Source organism: Muscardinus avellanarius, assembly GCF_963383645.1.
Source record: "Muscardinus avellanarius genome assembly, chromosome: 7".
Lineage (NCBI taxonomy): Eukaryota > Metazoa > Chordata > Mammalia > Rodentia > Gliridae > Muscardinus > Muscardinus avellanarius.
This window is the reverse complement of record NC_137793.1, coordinates 116,730,118-116,755,177: the sequence shown is the minus strand read 5'-3', so window position 1 is coordinate 116,755,177 and position 25,060 is coordinate 116,730,118. Positions and strand designations below refer to the sequence as shown.

Below are 25,060 nucleotides of genomic sequence, written 5' to 3'. Positions count from 1 at the left end.
GGGCTGCCTCAGCAGGCTGGAACCCCGAAGGCACAGGTGTGTGCTGAAGGAGGAAGCCCGACTGTCCTTGGACAACCAACCCAGCAGGGCCAAGCCATCCGAAGTTGGCAAATGAGAATGTGGGCATGGTCCAAATCACAAGATGTTCCAAAGGCGTAATCTGCAGACTTATGGCGAGAGTGTGGCTCTGTAATTAATTCTTTCTCTCCCTCTGCCAGGAGTAAACTTCTTTCTTTCCCCCCCACCCCCCAGTTCTTTCCCCCTCTTCCTCTGTTTGTAAATCTTCCCAAGAAACAGCAGCAGCCACTCGGAGAGATCAAAGTTTTAGCAGGCAACAAAGACCTCCAAGGAGGCTGTTGCCATGGGAACCGTGGGAGCGGAGGCCCTTTTCCTAGGCAAATCTCCCTGGCTAGCAGCTCTGGAGGCTCCGGCTGGCAGAGGGAGCGAGGGGGAGGGGCGGCCCTGGCAACAAGTAGCCTTCCTCTAAGCAGCCTGAAGGCACTGGCCGGGGGTGGGCAGGATTCAAAGGGAGGTGGGTACCAGGGCACTTCTGCAAGCCTTAGAAAACGCACGCCCATCAAACATCCCTGGAGTCACCTCTTAGGAGACGTCACCTCCCAACAGCTCAATGATTTCTTACTACGTTCTTAATATCCATTTCACACTCATGGGCAGAAAAGTTTATTCTGTGCCACAATAAACAACGTCAGGCACAGGATTGTGAATAGCTTGACTTGAAAGGAAAAAAAAAAAACCCTCATGCCCGCCCATCCCGTCACTTCTTATCTAAGATAATAAATGCTGTGCTTTTGGGGAAGTCATAGGAGGAGATGGAAGGAAAACTCGGAGTGTGACAGGGAAACAAAGGTAATTCCACGGCGCTGCACTGGAGGAAGAATTGGGACCCGCTGAGAGCATGCCTATTTCTGGTTGCCTGGATTAGCACTGCGCTTGGCTCAGGAAGAGGCAGAAAGCGATGACGGAGTGCACAGAACGTCTGCAGCGTGCATTCTGCCTGCCTGCCACCCTCTTCTGCACCAGGAAGCGATGCCTGCTTTCCCGGTAGGAAGCCCCCCTTGCCTTCCTCTTTTCTGCACGTGGTTCAGCTGGGGCCGGTGGCACTGCACTGCACCCCAGCAACAGTACTATGGAGACAGAGGGCCTTCCCCTCCTGGGGTGGAGGCTGGGACCCACGGAGGCCTGCATCTGCCGAGGCCGTCTTTACCCCACGTGGAGAAGCCCTGCCTGGAGAGAACAGGAGGGAGCAAAGTGCAGGGAGAGCCCTTGACGCAGCGCCCGGACACCAGGACTCAGCGCGCTGGAGGCTAGGATAGCCCTGGCTCCTCATCACTCCCCGCAAACTTCCCTGGAGCTGGCTGGAGCCTCTGTCCCCGGAGGAGTTCCGGGAAACACAACGGTTTGCTGCCCATGGTGGACATTTAGGAGATCCTCCCTAAATGGGAATGTTGACAACAGGCACGTATCGTTTTTTCTGTTTCAGAAAAAAATCTTTTTTTTTTTTTTTTTTTTTGGTGGTACTGGGGGTGGAACCCAGGGGCTTTTCTACCTCCGGGCTATACTCCCAGACCTATTTTATACTTTATTTGGAAACAGGGTCTCACTAAGTTGCTGAGAGCCTCACTCAGTAGCTGAGGCTGGCTTTGAACCTGTGTGATCCTCCTGTCTCAGCCTCCCAAGCGCGGGGATTACAAGCGTGCCCACCACGCCTGGCTCAGAAATAATCTTAAAGCACAGTGGCAGCACAGAGGGAGTTCATCTGTCGAGAACTCATTCTGCAACCCAAGGCTCTCGGATTTGAACAGTCACAGACACCGGAAGCACTCTGAAAAGCCATCTTACTGATCTTCCTGTGGACCAGAGAGCCTGTTCCATGTTGAAGCTGGTCAGGGAGGAGTTCCCCAACTCCCTCAGCAACCCATCAATTCCAAGTCTAGTCTTTACCACTAGGCTGTCTCTCTCAGCCTGAGTGTAAACACCCCGTGGCTGATGTCTTCTTCTCTCCTTGGACCAGAAGCAGGAGTGTTCATTCAGCCATATTTCCACCGCAGCCTTTCCCTTTTCCCTCATTAAACGCCCTTAAATAACAAGCTACCAGATGGGACAGCGGAGAAAAGGGGTCAGGCCCTCCTACTGCTCATAAAAAGAAGTAAGAACAAGGTGATTCTGCTTTTAGATTTTAAAATAACAACTCCCCTGCGTGAGCCTTCCCGAAGTGGTGAAGTCCTTTTCCTGCCCGCTGCAGCTGCCCCAGGGAACTTGCTCCTCCCCGGAATGGCCTGGTTCAGTTCTCAACAGCCCGCCCTTGCGCTCACCCCAGACCGGCCGATCTCCGGACACCCCACCTCCTGTGGCTGTCTGCAGCATGGCCCTAGGATCCTAAACATCTTTCCAAATGCCCGTCCTGTCATCTCAAAGCACCCCACACGGTGTGCACCTGCAGCCTCCGAGTGACGTTGCCTTCTGAGTCATCAAGACAACACCAAAGCACGCTCGGTGGCTGCCTGATGGACGCTGAGTCAGTGGCTGTCCTCCCAGCCCGGTGAGTCACATGTCCTTGGATATCTCCGAAGCCTCTGAACAAAGCATCTGTCTCAGGGTGCGGGTGGTTCAGAGGTTCGGGGTGGCAGGGGTGAGTCATATCCAGTGGGGAGGTATTCTATTCCGACCAGAGCAGCTATGCCTTTGAAGTGAGGGCCTAGGTCAACTGTTGTAGACAGTTTCACTCAGGAGAAAAGTGAAATACTGGTGCAAACCTGGGGCAAGGAGAAATCATGACCCATGGCCCTAGCAGCAGCCACATCTAGAAAATATATTGTAGTCTACAGCTTCTTAGTACAGAATGCGGCTAGGAATCAAAACACTTGGGTTTGATTATTGGCACTTTATGTGTATGGGGGTACTGGGGATGGAACCAAGGGGCCTTCTACCTCCAGGATACACCCCCAACTCTACTTTATTTCTCTATTTGGAAACAGGGTCTCATTAAGTTGCCAAGAGCCCTGCTAAGTTGCCAAGGCTAACCACGAACCTGCAATCTTCCCGTCTCAGCCTCCCAAGTACTGGGATTATAGGCGTGCACCACCATGCCCTGTGACACTTTTTTTTTTTTTTTTTTTTTTTTTTTGCGAGTCTGGGATGGAACCCAGAGGCATTTGACCTCTGAGCTACAACCCCTGCCCAATTTTTTATTCTTTATTTTGAAACAGGGTCTCACTGAGTTGCAAAGGCCTCACTAAGTAGCTGCGAACCGTGATACTCTGGTCTCAGCCTCCCAAATGCTGGGATTACAAGCGTGCACCACCACGCCTGGCTTTGTGACACTTTTTTTAATGACAGAAAATCTGGATATTAATTTTCTTATTTGGAAAGTGAGGGAAATAATGCCTGCTCTCCTACCTTACATTATTACAGAAAAATTGTGTGGATTAAAACTTCTTCGTATATTAATTATTAATATGAGTGGTAGATAGAATAATGGTACCACTTGGTGAACTGCTTTTGGGATACCATATCTACTCTTCCTTTTTTGTACCAGTGCCCCAATTTACTTGTGGGGGGGCATTCTTTTTTGCATCTTGATGGACTGTCCAGAGCCCCTGACTCAAAAGGCTGAACCCTGAATACACTAGGCCACTTGGGCCGTCTCTCTTAAGATGTTGATTCACCAGTAGGAAAACGCAAGAACAGAAAGCAACAGATAATGGTTTTTTTCCTGGCCATGGAACCATAAAGATGCTAAGAACTCTTTGCACAGACCCTGGAGTCCTGGAGCACCTCTCCTAGGGCAGAGATGGTGCTGCATTCATACTATGTTATTTTCTTCCCAGGTGCAAACAGAATGACAGTGGAAGTGGTCTATGGTGCTCCAAGACCTGGCCCTTCAGAAACTCCATGTGGCCATTCTCTGCTCCGAGTGTGCGTGCGCAGAGTGGAGAGCAAAGGTCTCCAGCAGCACGGGGCCAAACACGGAGGAAATCCGAGACCCGACACCATCACTTGGAGCCTCCTGGCCCACGTGGCCTATTACAAGAGGAGGTAATGAGCTGTGAGATTTGGGGACTGTTTGTACAAAATCTAACAAATGTTTCCCTAAGTTACTATCTTTTTCTGACACTGATTTTTCTCGCCTTCCTTTCAAATTTGATAGCCTACCAATGAATTCCTTTTCTGGTTAAGGTAGCCAGGACCTCTCCCTATTGCTTTCAACCATTTTATCACTAGCTGTAATTTAAAGAGCAGATGAAGAATGATGACCAAGAATTATGACCAGTGAGATGAAGCCGTGTTTGCTCGCTGGACGCTGTAGATGTCCGTTGTGCTGACACTTTACAAACTTACAAAGACGTGCTCGGCATTGGCATTTAAGAGGCACAAAGTATTAACTATAGGTGCTGCCCATTTATCACTCACAAGCCTCATGGAGGTGTCTGTGTTCTCGTCACCATGCCAGGCATCGCAGATATAGAGACACGATGAGCTCTCAGCCCAGTGCTGCCGAGCAGCTCCCAGTTGATGTGGGCAACGAGTAACATCTCAAGTAGCAGGCAGCACCATGTCGCCCTCACGCGAGGCAGCGTGGGCCGTGTTCACTCTCCACCGCCTCCGCGACTCTTCTCTCACGGCTCTGCCTATCTACGGCAGGCGCTTCTGAAGTCTCTCGTCACAGATCTTCACTTCTCCACTGAGTTCCAAAACTACCTATTCAACACCCCACAAGGTAGCACCAATCCGAGTGTCCCACGGCATCTCATATACAACAGGTTCCCACCAGCGCATCCCCTGCCCCCTAACCTGCTTTTCCGCTGTGTCCTTGTCCTTTGCTGATGGAACAGCTGGCCACTCAGCCACTTGGACTCACGGTGTCCTGTTTGACTCATCCCACGACCCCCTGCTTCCATCTCAGAAGAGTTCCGTGCCTCCGGGGTTCTGTCCTGACTCGGGTCCAGAATCGCGCTTTCCTCCTGCGTGGCTACACGGCCCCGTGTCCAGTCCCCTGCTCTGGGGCTCTCTCAGATGCCTCGTCTACGCCGCCGCCAAAGCTGCCGTGACTCTGAGGTCCACTCCGTCCTCCGCCGGCTCTCCGCAGTCTTCAGGATGAGTCTGAACCTCCTGACCTTACGTACACAGTCCTTCGCTCTCTCGCCCCTCCACTCCTCCATCTTTCCGAGTGTAATGGAGAAACTAAACTCTTCTCAACTCTGCTTCTAGTGTCTCTAACTCCTCTTTCCCTACCGATCCATCTGATTTGGTCGAATCCTCATTTTGTGGTTGTCTCGGGAGAGTCAAAGTGGCTGAGTCGCTCAGGTCCCATCAAGAGTTCTTTGAATCGCTCTTGTAAGATCGGCCCTGCTGGACAGCACAGGCACAGCTTCCTTCTCCGGCGTGCTTGGGAACAAGCGTCTTCCCATGTGGTCCTGTGGCCAGCTGGCAACCCGGTTTATCTCTGCGATGAGGACTATCTTCCTGGGACTCCATTTCCTCATTTACCACCACTCTTGTTCACCTATGTTCTCACCTGACAATCTGGAGCTGTGATAAGGCTCAAAAGTTACTGAGCGAGTGCCTTTTCCTGTGCCTGACTGCCCGATAAACAGCCGCCGCCTAGAAGCTCCCCCTGTGGAGATTCTGCAGATACATAGGGCTCTCCATTCCTGAAAACCCATGTTCCAACTTTAGGAACCTCCGGTTGCCAGCCGTTCTCCCACAGAGGCAGACCCCGACTCCCTGTGACTTCCCTGTGGTTCATTTTCCTATACCGGGCACAGTTTGTCTCCAGCCCCTCCTGGACACACTCACATTTCAGATATTTAGACATTTCCCACGGTCCCCGCTCTAAGTCTTCTTTCACAAGAATATTCTTCCCGTAGAATTCAGTAACTCCGCCAGTGGCTCCTGGACACTGTAATTGGCAAACCGTGGGCCCAGTTGTCCCCCCAGCTTTTCCCCAGGGGCTGGCCTTAGAAGCCAGGTCGCTCTCCTGGTCTCAGAAAAAAGAGTACCTAACAAAGAGGTCTGGCGGATGGAACAACCACAGTTAGAATTCTAAGAGCATTATAGTGTTTGGAGGAGTTTTATAAAGAAGACTCTAGACCAAAAAAAAAAAAAAAAAAAAAAAAACAACTTTTCATTCAGTACTTTACGTACCCAGAAAATGTCCACAGATTTCAAACTAACCCTTTTTAATAAGTAACATGAGTGGGGTTGCCAAAAAGTTTCCACAACAAATTTGCTGCACTTTGAACACATTTCTCTCCCTCCCTCCCTCTCCCTCTCTCTCTCTCTCTCTCTCTCTCTCTCTCTCTCTCTGTGTGTGTGTGTGTGTGTGTGTGTGTGTGTGTGTGACGGGGGATGGAACCTAGGGGCATTCTACCTCTGAGATACACCCCCAGCCCAATTTTTTCTCTTTTTTTGAAACAGGGTCTCACTAAGTTGCAGAGGGCCTCACTAAGTAGCTGAGGCTGTCTGAGAACCCAGATCCTCCTGTCTCAACCTCCCGAATGCTGGGATACAAGCGTGAGCCACCACGCCCGGCTTGCACTTTTAATACATTTCTTTTTTTTTTTTTTTTTTTTTTTTTTTTTTTTTTTTGCGAGTCTGGGGATGGAACCCAGGGGCATTCTACCTCTGAGCTACACCCCCTGCCCTATTTTTTTTTCTTTATTTTGAAACAGGGTCTCACTGAGTTGCAGAGGGCCTCGCTAAGTAGCTGAGGCTATCTGCAAACCGTGATCATCCTGTCTCCGCCTCCCAAGCGCCGGGATTACAAGTGTGCACCCGCAGGCCCAGCTTAACACGTTTCTAACCAGTGAGGAACCTGGCAGGATGGTGTGGGTTTCCTCCCTCCAGACCCGCTCGTGCCTGCTCAGATGGACTGCTGTTAGCACCATGAGTTTTGCTCTGCGGTTTCCCCGAGTTTCCACGATCCCCCTCACATAGCACTAAGCGGCCCTCATCCTTCCCCATCCTGGTGGCCATCGTCCTCGGAGCCTTCCTTCTGCCCACCAGCTGCTGGCCACTCTCGGCCCTCCAGATGTTTCCACCCAGAAGAATGGCCGCTGTGCGCCACCGCACACGCGCGAGGCCAAGCTCTCGCCCCACTCCCTCCCCGTGTCTACAGGACAATGGGGACAAACCAACAAAAGTGGCTTCCGCCGGCCTCCTGTCCCTGCACGGACAATTGCTTCTCACAGTGGCTGCCCTGGCCAAATAACTGTTCACAATTAGCTAATTGTAGGCTCTGTGAGCCACTTGTTCCTCTGAACTCAGCTATTAGGGTTGTGTGACTAAGCAAAAATTTATGTTTTTATTTCTTTCTGATTCATAGAGCCACCGCAGACCTCAACCCTGACATCCCGGAGTCCCCTCCAGGTCATTGTTGAGCTCCTTTGAATTTCTCGCTGAGTATGTGTCATATCGCCATTCCTCTACAAGTAGACTTGGTATTTGGGTTGAACGGGTAATTCAACCTCCTAATAAGGTGACCAGTATTACCTTAGTCCAATTTGCAAAATATACATAAAGTCATGCAATTCCAGTAAGAACATATAACTACAAATTCTAAATAAAAAATACTTTTATCCCTCAGAATAGAGTTTCCCACAAAGGGTAAAAAATTCATCTTCAGCCTCATTTGCCTTTAAAACAAGGCTCCCTTCCTTATTCTCCAAATTGCTATCACCTGATTTTTTTGGAAGCTGCAAAAAAAAGTTAATTTCTTTTGAAAAATGGTTTCATGCATATATTCTTAACTCCCTTTTCTCCTACCACTGATGAGTTCTCTTCTTATTTCTGAATGTCTCACTCTGATTTTCTTATTCAGCCAGCATTACAAAGAACAAAGCATGAGCTCAATTTTCGGTTCCAAACAAGGACATCATTTCCCGCCAACAACCCTCCAGCCCAGGAGGGGATTAGCCAACAGTAAAGCGTGTCCAGTTAGGAAGAGATTCATATTATAAGGATTAAGTGTATTTGCCTTGAGACTAACTCAGACGTTTTTTGGCTCCCAGAATTTGCCTTCCACTTAAACACTAGCACTCTCCCAAGTGGCTCTTTGCACAGGCGTCCTGCAGTTAAGACTCCCCGTTTACAGCCACCTCGCCTTCTGCTTGTCTTCACGGAGGAAAGGGAGTGGGGAAATGTCCCCCAGGTCTCTATGGATGCTGACACACATCAGCTCACCTTATCTCTACCCTACCCCAAAGGCCTCTGGCATCTTCAACAATCAGTATATAAGAGAAGTAAAGGATAAGAGAGAAATCAGGGTTAACGGTGAATGCGGGAAGGAAGGGGAAAGAAAGTAAAAAGCAGAAGAAACAGGACTACGCTGAGGGGCCGTGGCCTCCGAGAAGCAAGACACACAAACACAGCTGCTGCTCAGGAGGGGCACATCCTAAGCACAGCAGGGAAGGGATGCCCGGACGCCTCCGGAGCCAGGAGCGGCCCGACCGCGCACACGACGGGAAGAAGCGGCGCCTGGCTCCACTCACCCAGCACCAGCAGCTCCACCGAGCCCTCGTTTTTACCCTCCAGGTCGTCGGGCGTGGTGATGACACAGGAGTAGAGTCCGCTGTCCCCCCACACGAGCTTTCCGATTTGAAGATCTGCATCTGTCCCACAAAAGAAAGACCCCCGTCCTGAAACTCCGTCCTCAGAAAGAAAAGCACTGAGCAATGGGGTGGGCCTTCTGGGAGGTCTGCGGGGTTCGGTGTCTTCACCTGGATGGTGGTTGGAAGATATCTGTCTCATTTACAACAAAAGCTACTGAATAGTAACGAAAACTAGCCTCCCTCTGGTGAGAGAATTAGAACCCAGCCAGGGTCCAATCAGGTTCTAGTTCAGTTTCAGGTCCTCAGAGGCCCCTGACAGCCAGATAAGCCCCAGACTAATTCCTGACTCCTAGAAATAAGCCATTTCCCAGGAATTCTTCACAATTTGAGTAGTCAAACTGTGGGACTTTTTATATTTATTATTATTATTATTATTATTATTATTATTATTTTGGTACTGGGGATTGAACCCAGGGCCATTCTACTTCTGATCTACATCCCCAGCTCTGTTTTATTCTGAAACAGGGTCTTGCTAAGTGCTGAGGCTGGCTTTGAACTTGCAATCCTCCTGTCTCAGTCTTCCAAGTACTGGTATTATAGGTGTACACCACCAGGCCTGGCTTTTCTTATCCAAAAGTTTAGGGAGCAGAGCAGGGTGTGATGATACACATTTGTAATCCTAGTACTTGGGAGGCTGGGACAGGAGGATCACAGGTTCACAGCCAGCCTCAGCTACTTAGTGAAGCCCTCCCTCTGCAACTTAGTCAGACTCTGTTTCAAAATAAAGAATAAAGCTGGGTGTGATGGTGCATGCTTGTAATCCCCGCACTTGGGAGGCGGAGACAGGAGGATCACGTAGGTTCAAAGCCAGCCGCGCTGGCTTAAGAGACCCTGTTTCCAAAAATAAAATAGGTCTGGGAATTTAGCCCAGAGGTAGAAGGGCTTCCAGGAACCCCAGTACCACCAAAAAAAAAAGAATAAAAATTAGGGTGGGGTATAGCTTGGAGGTAGAATGCCCCTGGGTTCCATCCCCAGTATCGCATGCACACACACACACACACACACACACACACACACGCACACAAATAGGGAGCATAAGAGAGTGGGATTGATACGAAGCCCCTGCCTCACTCTGTGGCCTGACTGCACGCACCCTTCTCTCCGTGAAGGAACTTCTTAAGAGAAAGTCTGCCTCTCAGGTTTGGAAAAGGGTCATAAACGTGACATCATGGTGTAGGGTGTGGGCCTGAAGTTCTTTCACCAGAACCCATTTAAATTCAGTTCTGAGGTCGAGGACAGGCTCTGGAAAGAGAAGACTGTTCCAAAGCTCATGCCTGTCTTCTACAGATCCTGTGCCGCCCTCCCTCCACAGCCCGTCAGGTGACGTGCCAGGTCTCTGGACGGCCGCTTCTCCCAGGAAACTGGATTGTCAAGGGGCTGAAGAGTAAGAAACCAATGTTCTCTGTGTCTGAAGAATAGAACTCCCCTCCCTCCCACCTCCTAGATTCAAAATACAGGCATGAGCTGGGCGTGGTGGTGCACATTTGTAATCCCAGCATTCGGGAGGCTGAGACCGGAGGATCGCGGTTTGCGGACAGCTTCAGCTACTTAGTGAGGCTCTTGGCAACTCGGTGAGACCCTGTTTCAAAAATAAAAAGACTGAAAAATAGGGCTAGGGGTGTAGGTCAGAGATACAATGCCCCTGGGTTCCATCCCCAGCACTGCAAAACAAACAAACAAACAAACAAACATAGGCATGCGTACCGTGGACGATGGTGATCTCTCTGCCCCTGTAGAAGTCGCCCAGCGTGACGGTGGAGCCCTGCTTGGAAGCTACCACTCGCACGGTCCGCCGGCTGTCTAGACAATCCAAGTATGGGTCCCACTCCAGGTTCCTCTTGCTGAGAGCCTGGGCCCGCAGGGAGGACATGCCCAGGGACTCGCCCATGCGGTCCTGGCAGTAGGACTTGAACTTCCACTGCACAACCGCGGGCTGGTGGGAGGACGTGGAGAAGTGGCAGCGGAGCACGGTGGGCTGGAAGAGCATGACCACCTTCTTCTTGTCGGGCACAGTCACCTGCAGACCCTCCACCATGGCTGCAACACAGAAGGACACGTCCCAGGATATCCGGATCCGCGTGGGGACCTCACCTCCCACCCGCCTCCCTCACCCGTTCCCACCTGTCTTCCCTGCTAGGACGAATGGCATCCATGTCCACCTTGAAGGCTTGTCCAGAAGCCTGTGCACACTCCTTATGTCCAGCCAGTCACTAAGTCAACCTGACCTCTCAGCACCGCCTATGTTTTTCTCCTTCAATCCTACTACCACCGCTTTGGGCCCTTCTGTTTCTTGCTTATCATAATACAATAAACTCTGGTCTGGTCTCTCCACATTTTGTCCATCAAGCACCAGTATGTTCTCCTTCCTATAACTCGGGCGATCCTTCTAAATCTGATGGTTCCGGCTCTCTTTCTTAATGTCCTCCGTGGTCTTCAGGATACAACCTTAGACCCTCGGCAAGGTGTCCAAGGGACTCGCCCCACCCCATCATCTGGTCCCTCCTGCTCCTTCAGCCACCTCTTTGAGGCAGCTATGTCAGCACCAAGCCCAGGAATACCAAGCAGCCGCCAGTCTCCCCAGTGGGACGCGCACGCCACATCTCTAGGTCTCTGTACGGAATGCTCCTGTTTCTACACTGCCTCTTCCCCACCTACTCTGGAAACTCTTTTCTATCTCTCAATATCCAGTTCAGTCCAGGCACGGTGGCACACACCTCTAATCCCAGTACTTGGGAGGCTGAGACTGGAGGAGAGCGGGTTTGAGGTCAGTCTCAGCAACTTACTAAGACCCTGTTCCAAAATAAACAGTAAAATAGGACTGGGGTTGTGGCGCAGGGGTAGAATGGCCCTGGGCTCAATCTTCAGTTTTAAAAAGGAAAAAAAAAAAAAAAAAAAACAAAACCGAGTTGAAGGCCCTCTTGCAAAGCCTCTTTCTTGGACCAGTCTGTTCGCTGCTTCCTTTCCGGCAACGCCAGGATGCCCGGCACTCTCTCCGGGCACAGTGATTTTCAGCTATTTCTTCCCAGCCTTTTCGGGTAAGGAGTGTGTCTCACCTCGCTGCGCTGGCTTGTGAAGTCCATAAGTACCCCACGAGTATTTGGTAAATGATGCCAATGAGGGCAGGAGTGTGACTTCAAGAGGAAGTGACCAAGCAAAGCGGACAGAGACACCGGAAGAGGAGCTTCGAGAGAAACGGAGGGTTTCAGATCAAAAGCAGCACACTAAGTTTAAAAGCTTTGAAGGGCAATCAAAAGAAGAAGAAGAATCCTAAAAAGCAGATGAGAATTTTAAGTGGTACAAAGATCCAACCTGAGGCTTGGTGACCAAGAAAGACAGGGACGTTTCCGTGAGGGAGAGAGCAGGGGGTGTTTGAGAGACAAAGCCCATAAATGGACTCAAGGGTAGTTTAGAAACTCCAGGTGACGAGACCCTAGCTTCCTCAGCTGAATGGGCGAGTTTCCAGCTTAGAAACTTCTGTTAGAAGTCGAAATAGAATTATGAAAAGAGGCAGAAAGAAGAAACCTGAATATCTAGTGAAGAGGTTCTGAACTAAACGCAGGAGCCTGCCAAGCCAGCGTCAGGCAGCCTGAGCAGAGTTTGGTCCTAGACCCGCAGTGTGGAGTTGAGACTTGCAAGAAGGGACTAGCACGAGGCTTTCCACTGGGTGCCTGGCGTCTGCGTCCACATCCGCAAAGCAAACTCACGCACTGCTCAAACACACACAACCTCGGGAATGTGCGTCTCTCCTGAGCACCCTGACGAGGCGAGACGGTGTATGTGTCTTTACATCTCCTGATTTCCAGAGCAGGGTCCCTCTTCAACAAAAGACGCAGTGACAAACCAGGTGCTTTGCGTGCGTGTGGCGAGGTTGGGGTGGGTACTGGGATTGAACCCAGAGGCATTCCTGGGCTTGGTGCTGACATAGCTGCCTCAAAGAGGTGGCTGAAGGAGCAGGAGGGACCAGATGATGGGGTGGGGCGAGTCCCTTGGGTTCTACCTCCAAACTGCACCCCCAGCCCATTTTATTTCTTGTTCTGGAACAGGGTCCTGCTAGGTTACTGAGAGTTTTGCTAAGTTGCTGAGGCTGGTCTTGAACCTGCGATCCTCCTGCCTCAGTCTCCCAGGTACCGGGATTAGAGGTGTGCACTGCTGGGTCTGGCTGAAAACCCAGGTTCGGATTCCTATTCGGAGAGAAAGGTTTCTGCATTCCATGGGAGTTGGACGTGAACAGAATGGAGTAGTATCTGCGATGTATCAACTCTCAAAGTGTTTTGGACCTACCATGCGCTCAGCAGCTACCTGTGAATAAACAGAGATGGAGGAGCGAACAGGGACTATTAATATGAGAGCTTCTAGGACTTTGCAGGGGAAACTAGTTAAATGAGTCATAGAGAGCATAGTATAGTAAAATAGCATTGGCACCAGATAGGCAGGGCTTCGAGTATCATCTGGCAATATACTAGTTGTGAGGCCTTAATGAGGCAATCTGAGGCTCCTCTGTTCCTGTGAAGTGCACATCACTGACAGCACGCACTCCCGGTCACCCACAGCGCTATCTGCTTGGGCATCTTCAGCCACAGACTCCACCGAGAGCAGGGGCGCAGAGTAGATCTCAAGCCTCAGTCCTCGGCCATGCTCCTCCCCCACGCACACACGCACTCGCCTGAGGCTCCTGGATCCGGTGACCATCCACCGCCACCAGGTCTGAGCGTGGCCACCTATGTGGGCCAGCCCCACCAAGGGGCTGATAACTCCATCTGGAAGCCAAGTTCCCACGCTTCCCTTCACACACCCAAGCGCTGAGCCGGCTATTTCCACTCTCTGACTCACATGGCGGGGTTAGGAAAACGGATTCCTCTGCAGGCTCTCCTTAAATTCTGTCGCGTTGAATGTGCACTGTTTAACCTCGTGATGCTTCTCCAACGCCTTCTTCCCACCCCGCTTTTCAGATGACAAGACGGTACACAGGGTAAAGTGGCTTCAAGGAGCAGGGGGAGGCTGGACAAGGGTCAGAGGCGCTGTCCCCGGGACACGCCATGGACCTGAGCACATCGCCTTCTGGTCCGCCCCTGTAGAGGCTGTGCTGGCGAATCACAGCCCTCAGCATCCTGGGATACACAAAGCTGGACGAGGAGACAGGGTAACACAGAAGCCTCGTGGAGGACTTCCAACTTTATTTATTTTGAAAGAGAAAGGGTTAAGTTGGGGGTTTTGCCCATTAGGTGATTACTAAGAATAACCCCCAGCTGTGTTCTCCTCTCTTGATGAGATTAGCCGTTTGAACAAGCTAGCCATTTGGACTCTTAAGCAATCACTAACAGAGGTGAGTCAATTAGCAGCTTCTTCCATGACACAGACACACTCATGCTCTGAAAAGGAAGGGAGACCTTCTCAGGAGGAACGTGTGCCTCTGTATAGCATGTTTGGAGTCTGTCCTAACTTAGGGTCCGGCTGCGCTGCTTCCTAGCTCCCCGGCCCCAGGTGGGTTATTCACCAGCTCTGGTGTCCTCGTGAGCACAACCAGGATGGCAGAAGCTGCCTCACTTGCTGCTCAGGGGCAAATGGCATTTTGTCCTAAACACCTGGGCTAATTCCTGGCTTGTACTACGTTCTCAATAAGTCGGGTTGCTGCAGCTGTCAAGAACCATCTGCTGGTGTGCGTGAAGCTCTGAACCCACAGCTAGGCCAGGACAGACACCCAGGCATGAGATGAGTGACGGGGTGGAATGGAGTGCTGGAATGTCATCGGGAGCTCAATAGCGGCAGTTTGGGGCTCGTCACCGTGCCTCCTGGAGATAGGGGATGGGCAGGAGCCGGGTGTGTGTGTGTGTGTGTGCGTGTGTGCGTGTGTGTGTCTGCACATCCTGAAAGTAGGGAATGAGCAGGAGCTGTGTGTGTGTGTGTGTGTGTGTGTGTGTGTGTGTGTCTGCACATGCATGCAGTGTGGAGCTCGTCACTGTACCTCCTGAAGGTAGGGAATGGGCAGGAGCCGTGTGTGTGTGTGTGTGTGTGTGTGTGTGTGTGTGCGCGCGCACATGCATGCAAAGGCACGTATGATGTTGCCGGCACAGGGCCTCTACACTAACAGTCGCTCTGAAGAATCAGCGAGGTCAGGACTAGGAATTCCAGGAAAGGTCAGTTTGTAGGACCGCAGAGTGAAGCCTGAAAGGCAAGGCCAGCCCCTGCCTTAGCTCGACGGGGCTCACTCTGTAGGATGCATGTCACCCAGGCCCTGAGCCCACCCTGAGCACGTCTCAGACGCGCCATTCTCACGGGGTCAGGGTCTGGAAGCACTCTCCGGGCCAGCCCCCCTCCCGGGAGAACACAGGTCAGGTTCCACTGAGCAGCATCTCCTCCCCTCGGCCCGTTGACCCTCCATGGAGACTGTTGCCACCTTCGTGTCTGATGGGCAACTGGCTGCTCCGCTGGGCCAAGCCTTGCCTCAACTGCAGCCTCCTTCTGGGGCTCTGATACCAGTCCCTTCTCCTGGAGGCTGGCCCGTGCTTCCTGTATCCCAGACCCCTCTTTCCAACGATCCAACCTTGAGACTGTGATGCTCTTACCCAGCCAGGTCAAAACATGCCTCTCCTGAGACCTCACCCAGGTTCAAAGGTGCCTCTCGTGGGACTCTGCCCAGGCTCCAAACATGTCTCGTGCAACTTCCGCTCCTTCTCACTTCTTCAGAGAGGAGTGCTAACTGGAGCTGGGGTGAGGATTTCTAGTCCCCATGGACACCCAGGGACACCTTCACTCTAGCCTCCATTTCCAACAGATCTGCCCTGGGCCTGCTAAGTGTCCTGAGCTAGGCTCCTACTTCTTAGGGTTTTATTTTAGATACTAGGGATTGAGCCCAGGTTGTTCAATCTCTGAGTTATACCTCCAGCCCTTCTTATTTTTATTTCAAAATAGAGTTTCGCTAAGTTGCTGAGGGTTTTGCTAAGTTGTTGCTAAGTTTGCTGGCTTCAAACCTGTAATCCTCCTGTCTCAGCCTCCCAAGTACTAGGTTTACAGCAACCATGCCTGGCTTCTTAGGGTTTTAGAAAATTATTATTTTTCCTAGTCCATCACTTGTCAGATGCCAAAAACCTTCAACATACAAAGTAACCTGAAGTCTAATAATATATGACTATAACTATGAATACCAGATAAATACATTTTTAAAATTCAGGCTCTTCATTATGTTGAGCTGTGCATCAAAGAAGTCTTGACCATTCCCATGGCTCCAACTACCAGTTCTGTCTCAGATCCTCCCTCCCTTCCGCCATATCTGCATGTTAACTAGTGCCTCCTTCACCAACTCCTGCTTACAAATGCATCCTTCTTCTGTCACTAGCTCTCTGACGTGTATACCATTTATCCTACTGCCTCACACAGAAATTCTGGCCCTGGTGATTTCCTATGTCTCACCATCTTCGGTTGTTCAATAAGTCTAAATATCTCTCAAATTATCCTTTTCATCCCCGTAAATCTGGTTTCCGTTTCCTCCTACTAGACACTAGTTGTGAAACCCTTCCTAGGTGTCAGACACACATAGCATGCGTGCATGCGTGTGTGTGTGTGTGCTCGCGCCCAAGCGTGTGGTGCTATGGATGGAGCCCGGGGCCTCGCACATGTTGCTCACAGGCATCTTAATGGAGCATCTCAAAAACTCTATAACCTAGGCCTGTGATGACACTCATCTTCTAGGCAGAGAAACGGATATTCAGACAATGACTGTACCCTGCTCAGCAGGGCAGTAAAGCAAGGGACAGGCCTGGACCAGGTCCTGGCTGACAGGCCTTTGTCAGCACTGACACATCATCTGACCTGAAGTGGTCTCCCCACTTCACCCCCCAGTCCACCCTTCACATCATTTCTACAAGATCCTTTTGAAAATATATATCCTCCAGTCATGTCAGTTTTGTGCTTTAAGGCCACTGATTCCCCAGGCCCTCCAGGGACAAGACCCAGATGCCTTGGGCTTTGTCCGTGACGCTCTGGCCTCGTCCGTGAAGCTCAGGCCTTCTCCGTGACCTGGCCCCTTGCATGCTCCAGCCATGCTGAATTTCCTGCCCTTTAACTAAAAGCATGCTATTCCCTCCACCTAGGGAAACATCAGGACACAAAGCTGAAGGCAGCCCCAGCTCCCAGGTCGCAGGGAGACGCGCTGAGAGGCCTCCTGAAGTCAAGGAGCAGGTGCTCCCGGCGCAGGAGGAGGGCTGGTGCCAAGTCCAGGCACTGGGAATTTTTATAGAACTTGAGTTTCAAGCTCTTATAAACAAACTTAGAGCGGTGCAGAAAGAATCTACCCTTCATCCTCCAAATTAAAGCAAGTATTCCAGAACACTGGAGAGGCATGCTAGAGCAGAGCGCAAAGCACAGGTAAAGGCATGCCGGGTTGATGTGGCAGAGAGGTCTGTGAACAGCAGGTCTCCTGAGGAAGTTGGAGGGAAACAAGTTTATCACTGAGGGACGCGCTGGAAGCAGGCCCAGGAGCAGGAGTGGCTCTCTACCTTCATAGGACAGGGGTCCTCATCCTTAGACCACCACACTATCATGTGTGTGTGTGTGTGTGTGTGTGTGTGTGCGTGTGCCAATCCCCAAGAACACACACACACACACACAGCCCCTGATCTTGTGGAATTTCATATAAATGTGGTTTCTTAACTCTAAGGCCCCTGAGGGCAGGACCAGGATTTGGTGGACTCTTCCCCAGTATACAGCAAAGCCAGAGAATCAGCTGGAGCTAAGAAAACGTGGAATGAATCAACGCATGAATACCTGTGAGTGTGCGAACTTTTCTCAGCAAGAGGACACAGGTGCACTAAATTCTAGCCAATGACCGGGAAGCCGCCTGTGGGTAGTGAAGAGCTACCCCTCTCGGCTGGGGCCCAGGGCAGCTGCCTCTCACGGTTGGTCAGCGGAAGATCAGCTCTAAGTGCAGACAATGCCTCCCTGCATGTGGCAAAATAAGGTCCTGCCCCAGTTTCCATGTAAAGAAAAGGATTCTATAGATGACGAGCCGTGTTCTGTGTTCTTGAAAGAATAACAAAAGCAGACTCCAAGGCAAAGCCGTTCTTATTTTAGCGCTTCCACGGTTTTTTCAAAGCAAGTTCCTTTTCCCACCAGTTGTGAGCTATTCCTGCAAGTGTCTTTGAGAGGCAGATCTATAACCACAGCCCCCTTTTAGGAAACAAAGGTTTTTGCTAAAGGTCAGGGATAATTATTGGTGGAGACAGGCAACTTTAGGAATTTCTCACCCATCCTTTAACGCAAGTCCCCAACTCAGAAGATGACAAATTGCTCATTCGACAGCATATCTCAGCCCTCAGACTCCTATTTCTTCATTCAGTATGACAATACAAATCTTTCCTTTCCTGCCTTCTTAAAAAAATTCACCTTTTTTTCATATTTCTAACATGTTGTCTCAATTTCCTAAGGCATTGTTTAGGGACAACGATGGGGCAGGTTTGCTAAGCATAGGAGATAAACAGGAGAATGGAAGTCTCTCCTCTAGGACTGGTCCATGGTCAGACACAGAAGGGAGGAGGTGGATCCCTGGCCCCTGTCAAAATGGGGGCAAAGCAGTTGGGGAAAACATTGGCCCACAGGCCAAAGGTTTGAACACAAAGAAAGCACAGCTCAAATATTGTTTTTCTCCAGAATTAGGAACCATTCATATTGATAAATTTAGATTAAAATAATAAACTAAAAGACTTTACTAAGAATAATAGACCTTGCTAGCTGGGCGTGGTGGTGTACGCGTGTAATCCCAGCATTCGGGAGGCGGACACAGAAGGATCCAGGTTTGTGGACAGCCTCAGCTACCTAGTGAGGCTCTTTGCAAGTCAGTGAGACCCTGTTCATAGTAAAGAATAAAAAATAGGACTGGGGGTGTAGCTCGAAGGTAGAATGCCTCTGGATTCCATCTCTAGTACTGCAATAAATAAATAAATAAATAAATAAATAATAGACCTTGCCTTAGGACCTGCCCATCTTCCAAGGAGCATTCATCAGCTTTCTCACTGGGCTTTCCCACCTCCCTTTTTCTGTTGTTTGTTTGTTTGTTTGTTGTGGTACTGGGGATTGAACTCAGAAGCATTCTACCTCTGAGCTAGACCTCCAGCCCTATTTTATTTTTATTTTTTAAATTAATTTATTTATTTGGTGGTACTGGGGATGGAACCCTTCTACCTCTGGGCTATACTCCCAGACCTATTTTATATTTTATTTGGAAACAGGGTCTCTTAAGCCAGCGAGGTTGGCTTTGAACCTGAGCGATCCTCCTGTCTCCGCCTCCCAAGTACAGAGATTACAAGCGTGCACCACCACCACACCCAATTGTTAACTGTATTTCCTGTCTAGATATCTCTCCTGAGTTTCAGACCCAAGTATATAGTGTCTCTCTCTCTCTCTCTCTCTCTCTCTCTCTCTCTCTCTCTTTCTCTCTCTCGATGTTACAGAAACACTCCAGACTCACCCCACTGAAGACAGAGACATCCATCTCCTTCCTTTTAGCTTCTTCCTGCACTTACTGAAATCACAAGATCCACAGAATCACACCCCAGTGCCTGAGAATTTCCTCATTATTAGCTATGCCTTCCATCAATATCACCTCCCTTCTGCAGGCTGCTGAAGACTTGGATACAAAGTAAGCTCTGGGTTACATCTGGGGATGCTCTGCCCAGCTGATAAACTCTGCTATCTGTCCCTCCCCACCCCTGAATGTCTCCAGAGGCAGCATGTCCTTACTGCTCAGCCACATGACTGGCCTGGCCCCATGGAACGCAGCAGACACACCACAGGACTGGTCCAAGCAGCTCTAAAGGCAGCTGCAAGGCTTGACTGTGACCCTGCCCCTCCGCCCTGCACCCCGTCCCCCAAGCATGTGCCCTCCACCATGAGACAGCACGCCGGGCAGCGGCTGCTCCTGCAGCTGGGTCTTGGAATAGGCGACAGCTGGGACTGAGCCAAGTCCACCAGGCCTTGCCAATCCACCGCTTCCTTGGCCGACGGCCGCTCATGCTAACAGAAGCAAGAACGGGGTGTGTGCTCAGCTGTGAGCTACTGAGCATATGGAGTCACTTCAAAATGGGAAGTGATACACTACTGTGGTCCAAAGTCAATACTGAGATCCTACTATGTGCTAGGAATTTAATGTGATTTCATTTTAATGATCACAACCTAAGGTACATTAGCATTTTGTTTGCTTGCTTGTGGCACTGACAATTGAATCCAGGGGCATTCTACCTCTAAGTTACATCTTCACCCCATTTTATTTATTTATTTTTGGTACTGAGGACGGAACTCAGGGGCATTCTACCTTCAAACCACACCCCTAGCCCTATTTTTATTGTTTAATTTGAAACAGCGTCTCACTGAGTTACAAAGGCCTCACTAAGTAGTGGCCGAGGCTGTCCTCAAACTGTGATCCTCCTGTCTCAGCCTCTCAAATGCTGAGACTACAAGCGTGCACCACCACACCCGACTTCCCATTTTATTTTATTTTATTTTATTTTGAAACAGGTCTCATTAAGTTCCTGAGGCCAGCCTGGAACCTGTGATCTTCCTATCAAAGCCTCCCAAGTACTGGGATTACAGGCATGTGCCACCACACCGGCTAGTATTCTGTTTTAAAGCCAAAGAAAATAAGGTGGCATATTCAAATCCAGGGCAGTTAGAGCCCAGATGGCTCCTCCCTGCCCCAAGCCTGCCTCCCATGAGCAAGGGCATGCAGGAGCCATGGACCAGAGCCCAGCTGCAGGCGAGGGCATGCAGGGGCCATGGACCAGAGCCCAGCTGCAGGCGAGGGCATGCAGGAGCCATGGACCAGAGCCCAGCTGCAGGACAGGGCATGCAGGAGCCATGGACCAGAGCCCAGCTGCAGGCGAGGGCATGCAGGAGCCATGGCCAGAGCCCAGCTGCAGGCGAGGGCATGCAGGGGCCATGGACCAGAGCCCAGCTGCAGGCGAGGGCATGCAGGGGCCATGGACCAGAGCCCAGCTGCAGGCGAGGTCCCTGCTCCTCGCGCTGCTCCACTCCTGCAGGCTCCAGATGCTGAAGGGGAGCAGAGAAGTGGTGTGTTCCTCTGAGTGCTTCCTGGCTTCTTGGCCCATAAAGAATTCTAGTCATCCAAGTGCCTTCTCTCCTGTTCAGAGAGCCAAAATCCACCTCAACGGCCAGGATATTAAGCACCCATATGCCTCGGCCCCGGCCCACAGGGCTCCGGGACACAGTGCCAGCTTCTATCGCAAAGGACCAACAGGACTTGCTGCCACTGGGCACGGCCTCTGCCCTGGGTCGCTCCTCTCCCACAGCCCGGGACCTGTTCCGCCTCACTTTCCCTGCACTCCTTCCCCACCGTCTATGAACTCCAAGCCTCGGTACCAATGTCCCCAAAGCGAAGCGACATTAAGGATGTGCGCGTAAACCCAGAGGTCTAGTGGACCCGCAAGACCGGAAGAGACACTTGTCTTGGCTTCAGGCACTTCAGTAGGGTGAGTCTGGAGTGTTTCTGTGAACGACCAAGTCTCATTAAGCAAGCAACACAGCTTTGTGTTTGTAATCAGTAGAATACCATGGACTTAGACAAGTCTCTATTCCTCTGAGCCTTGGTCTTTTTTTTTTTTTGTGTGTGGTACTGGGGTTCCTGGAAGCCCTTCTACCTCCGGGCTACACTCCCACTCCCAGACCTATTTTATACTTTTTTATATTTTGGAAACAGGGTCTCTTAAGCCAGCGCGGCTGGCTTCGAACCTGTGAGATCCTCGGGGATTACAAGCGTGCACCACCACGCCTGGCTGAGCCTTAGTCTTAAGCAGAAGTAGGTAATATCAGCTGGTGTGGTGGCTCACACCTGGAATCTCAGGACTTGGGAGGCGGAGACAGGAGGACTGCAGGTTCAAGGACAGCCTCAGCAACTCAGATCTTCAGCAATGTTCAGAGACCCCGTTTCAAAATATAACAGTAAAAAAAAGCTGGGAGTGCAGCTAGGAGATAAAATGGGTCAATTCCAGTACCAAGAAAAAAAAAAAAAAGAAGTAGCCTCACTAACTTTGAAGGGTCACCTGGGCAATGTACACGAAAGCCTCCCAACACAGAGGAGCATGGGAGCAGGAACATAAGGACAGGTGGCCATCACCAGCCACGTCTTTCCTTCTATTCCTGACTAGAGAAAAGGAGTTAAAATGGTTGGATGGAGTGACGAGCAGGGGGATCCTGGGTCAGAAATTTGGAGCTGGGTAGGCGTGGTCCCAGCTTTTTGGGATCTCTTGAGCCCATGAGTTCAAGACCAGCCTGGGCAACATACCGAGACCCCCCCCATCTCAAAAAAAAAAAAAAAGAAAAAAAGAAAAAAATCAAGACAGGCCAGGCATGGTGGCATGGTGGCACATACTAGTAATCCCAGTACTTTGGAGGCTGAGACAAGAGGATCACAGATTCATGGCCAGCCTCAGCAACTTAGTGAGTCACTGGTTCAAAATAAACAATAAAATAGGGCTGGGGTAGATGTGGTAGTGTACACTTGGGAGGTTGAGATAGGAGGATCGCAGGTTCAAGGACAGGCTCAAAAGTAGTGAGACTTAGCTGGGCGTGGTGGCGCACGCTTGTAATCCCCACGCTTGGGAGGCAGAGACAGGAGGATCGCGCAGGTTCGAAGCCAGCCGCGCGCGGTGGCTTAGGAGACCCTGTTTCCAAATAAAAATGTAAAAATAGGTCTGGGAGTGTGGCCCGGAGGTAGAAGGGCTTCCAGGAACCCCAGTACCACCACAAAAAAAAAAAAAGTAGTGAGACTCCCATCAACCTAGTGAGACCCTGTTTCAAAGTAAAAATAAAAATAGAACTGGAGATTTAGTTCAGAGGTAGAATGCCCCTGGGTTTAATCCCTAGTGCCACATATGCCAGGGGGAAAAAAAGAAAAAGAAAAAGAAAAATAGGATTGGGGATGTAGCTTGGAGGTAGAATGTCCCTGAGTTCAATCTCCAGTACCAAAAACAAAAAGACTAGAAGGGGCATTCTAGACCCATGTTGCCGGGGAAGAAGTCATCCCATCTGGGTCCAAAGGGCCTGCTTCAGGCCTCAGTCCCGCAGACTACACCCGTGTTCAGAGGCCGAGTCCTCTGCCAGGCACTGGGTGCTATGCCATTTGTTCTTCTGGAAATTCTAACAAGAGCTCTCCGTTCCCACTGGAACAAAAGGTGGGACGAAACCGCAGCTTGTTGACGCCTCTTCACTGGGCGAGTTATCAAAGAGGAACAGGCCTGGGGCTTTCGAGCTGCGATTTCCAACTCAGCAAAAGTAAACAGAGAGCCGGTGGCACACACTTGTAATCCCAGCATTCGGGAGGCTGAGACCGGAGGATCGCGGCTCGCGGACAGCCTCAGCTACTACTTAGTGAGGCCCTCTGCAACTCAGTGAGACCCTGTTTCAAAATAAAGAATAAAAAATAGGGCAGGGGGTATAGCTCAGAGGTCAAATGCCCCTGGGTTCCATCCCCAGACCTGCAATAAATAAATAAATAAATAAATAAATAAATAAAGTAAACAGAGAAAAGTTTGGCATCATAGAAACTGAGCGCTGCAAGTAATCCTAAAAACCACCTTGTTCAGTGCGTGATAAGAACAAGAGACAAGCCCCTAGCTACACAAGAGCAAGCACCAGAACCCAGCCCGCAGTCACACACTAAGTACTTGCATGGAGTCGCCTAGCACACCGGCACAGTTTTTCCCTGCACTGCTTGGAAGGTGCTCGAGTCTATGTCGACTGGCCACCCATAAGAAGCAGGTGTGCACACTGTACACGAGTGTGCAGACACGGAGGCAACCTACTCCCAGTCCACAGAGGCGCATCCAGACTGGGGAACCGGGGGCAGGGGCTGCGGTGACAAGATACTGAAAGAAAATGTTCTGGCAAGAACAAGGTCCCTTCACCCGGCAGAGAGCAGAGCAGCCAAGGGCACGGGGGAGGAAGAAGAGGAGAAAAGCCAGGTGTCAACAGTCTCCAAAAGCGACCTCCTCCTCCAGACACCACATGCTAGGGCTGCTCGCCCAAGCCCACCCTCACTCCAGGACAAGCACGCCCAGCCTCCCCTCCCCCCAGTCGGGTGGGAGCCCCTTGGCACCCACAACACATGTGCAGAGCCCTACCACTGCATTGGCGCGGTGTGTTACTGTACAACTGCGCGCCCACCATTCCAAAACCCATCTCTCCCCCACCAGGTCTGGATGCTGGACACTGGATACTTCTGGAAGACACCGGCTGTGTTCTGTTCATCTGATTAACTAGCACAAAGCAGGAGAAGGTAATAACTCGCTGGCTGGCTGCAAGAGCCATCAACTCTTCCTGAAATTCTATTCAGAGTTGGGTTGGGTGGGAACGCCGGGTTTGGGCTGGGTGTGCTTTCTTCTTGCTCCATGGCGCTGATGTGGCTCTTGACCCCTCAACCAAAACATCCTAATAAAGTTACCTGACACCTGTCTGAGCCTCTGACTGGACTGACGGCTCTTCGAGGGTAAGGACGATGGTGTGTGGGGCTTTCTTTTTGGCATCTACCATTGTGCTTAAAAATCCCAGAACTTTAATCCATGCCTGCAGTAAGGGTGGTGAGGGGCACATGAATGAAACCCAAAGGCTGCCAGTCGAAACACAGGCTTCATCGCAGAGATGTCCCAAAGAGTCTTCAGGAAAACACCTCGGAGGGCTCCCACCAGGAAGGGACGAAATGCCAGCCAGGTTCAAAACCAAGACAGAGGAGCCCTCCTCCAAGTCTTACCGCTGGATGGCACCTGTTGCTAAAATAGCAGCTGGAAGCATCTTTTTGTTTTTCCAAAACAACAACCTCAAAACCAATCTACTGCAGGAAGCTGCCTCACCATGACAATAAGAAATCCTGGGGCTAAATATATAGCAGTAAGAAAACGGAATTTCTACGGTGAGCGGGAAGGAGGGAGCTGCTGGAGCCCAAGGAAAAACCGGAAGTGTTGATTAGAAATTGCTCAGGCTGCACTGAGAGAGGGAGAGAGGGAGAGAGGGAGAGAGGGAGAGAGAGGAGAGGGAAGAGAGGGAGGGGGAGGCAGGGAGGGGAGAATGTTGTGTTTTCTCTTGGCTCCGCTCATTTTTCCTCTGTCTTTTCTTTTCTGCCTTCTTCCTACCTCCCCCTCAAGAGAGAATCCACTGATTGGGCTGGACCAAAGGACCAAAATGTCTTACCTTTCCTGGCCTGAAGCCGGGCCTGAATGCCACATCCTTTCCCAGCCGCCATTGTTGCCCCCCCTCCCCAGGTGGAGTGGCAGCTGGGCCACCAGCGCGATGGGGGTGGTGCGGCCTGAGGATGCAGGGTGATCACTGGCTGCTGAGGAGGCAGCCTCGCTGTCAGAGCCAAGCCCCTGCCCTCTGAGGGCCGAGGTTTCGGACAACCTGTTGCCTGCTTCCAGGCAGGAGCTGCTTCTCCA

The 25,060-nt window shown here is 50.9% G+C and overlaps 1 protein-coding gene across 1 annotated transcript in view; it reads right to left on the bottom strand.

The window, feature by feature from the left end:
* Positions 1-25,060, bottom strand: part of ILDR2 (immunoglobulin like domain containing receptor 2) — a gene marked incomplete at both ends in the record, with an annotated part of 58,801 nt that overhangs the window by 32,157 nt on the left and 1,584 nt on the right. The window contains 2 exons of the mRNA XM_080698799.1: positions 8,507-8,630; positions 10,335-10,667. Coding sequence (XP_080554925.1) covers positions 8,507-8,630; positions 10,335-10,667 — 457 coding nt within the window. The remainder of the gene's footprint in view (positions 1-8,506; positions 8,631-10,334; positions 10,668-25,060) is intronic.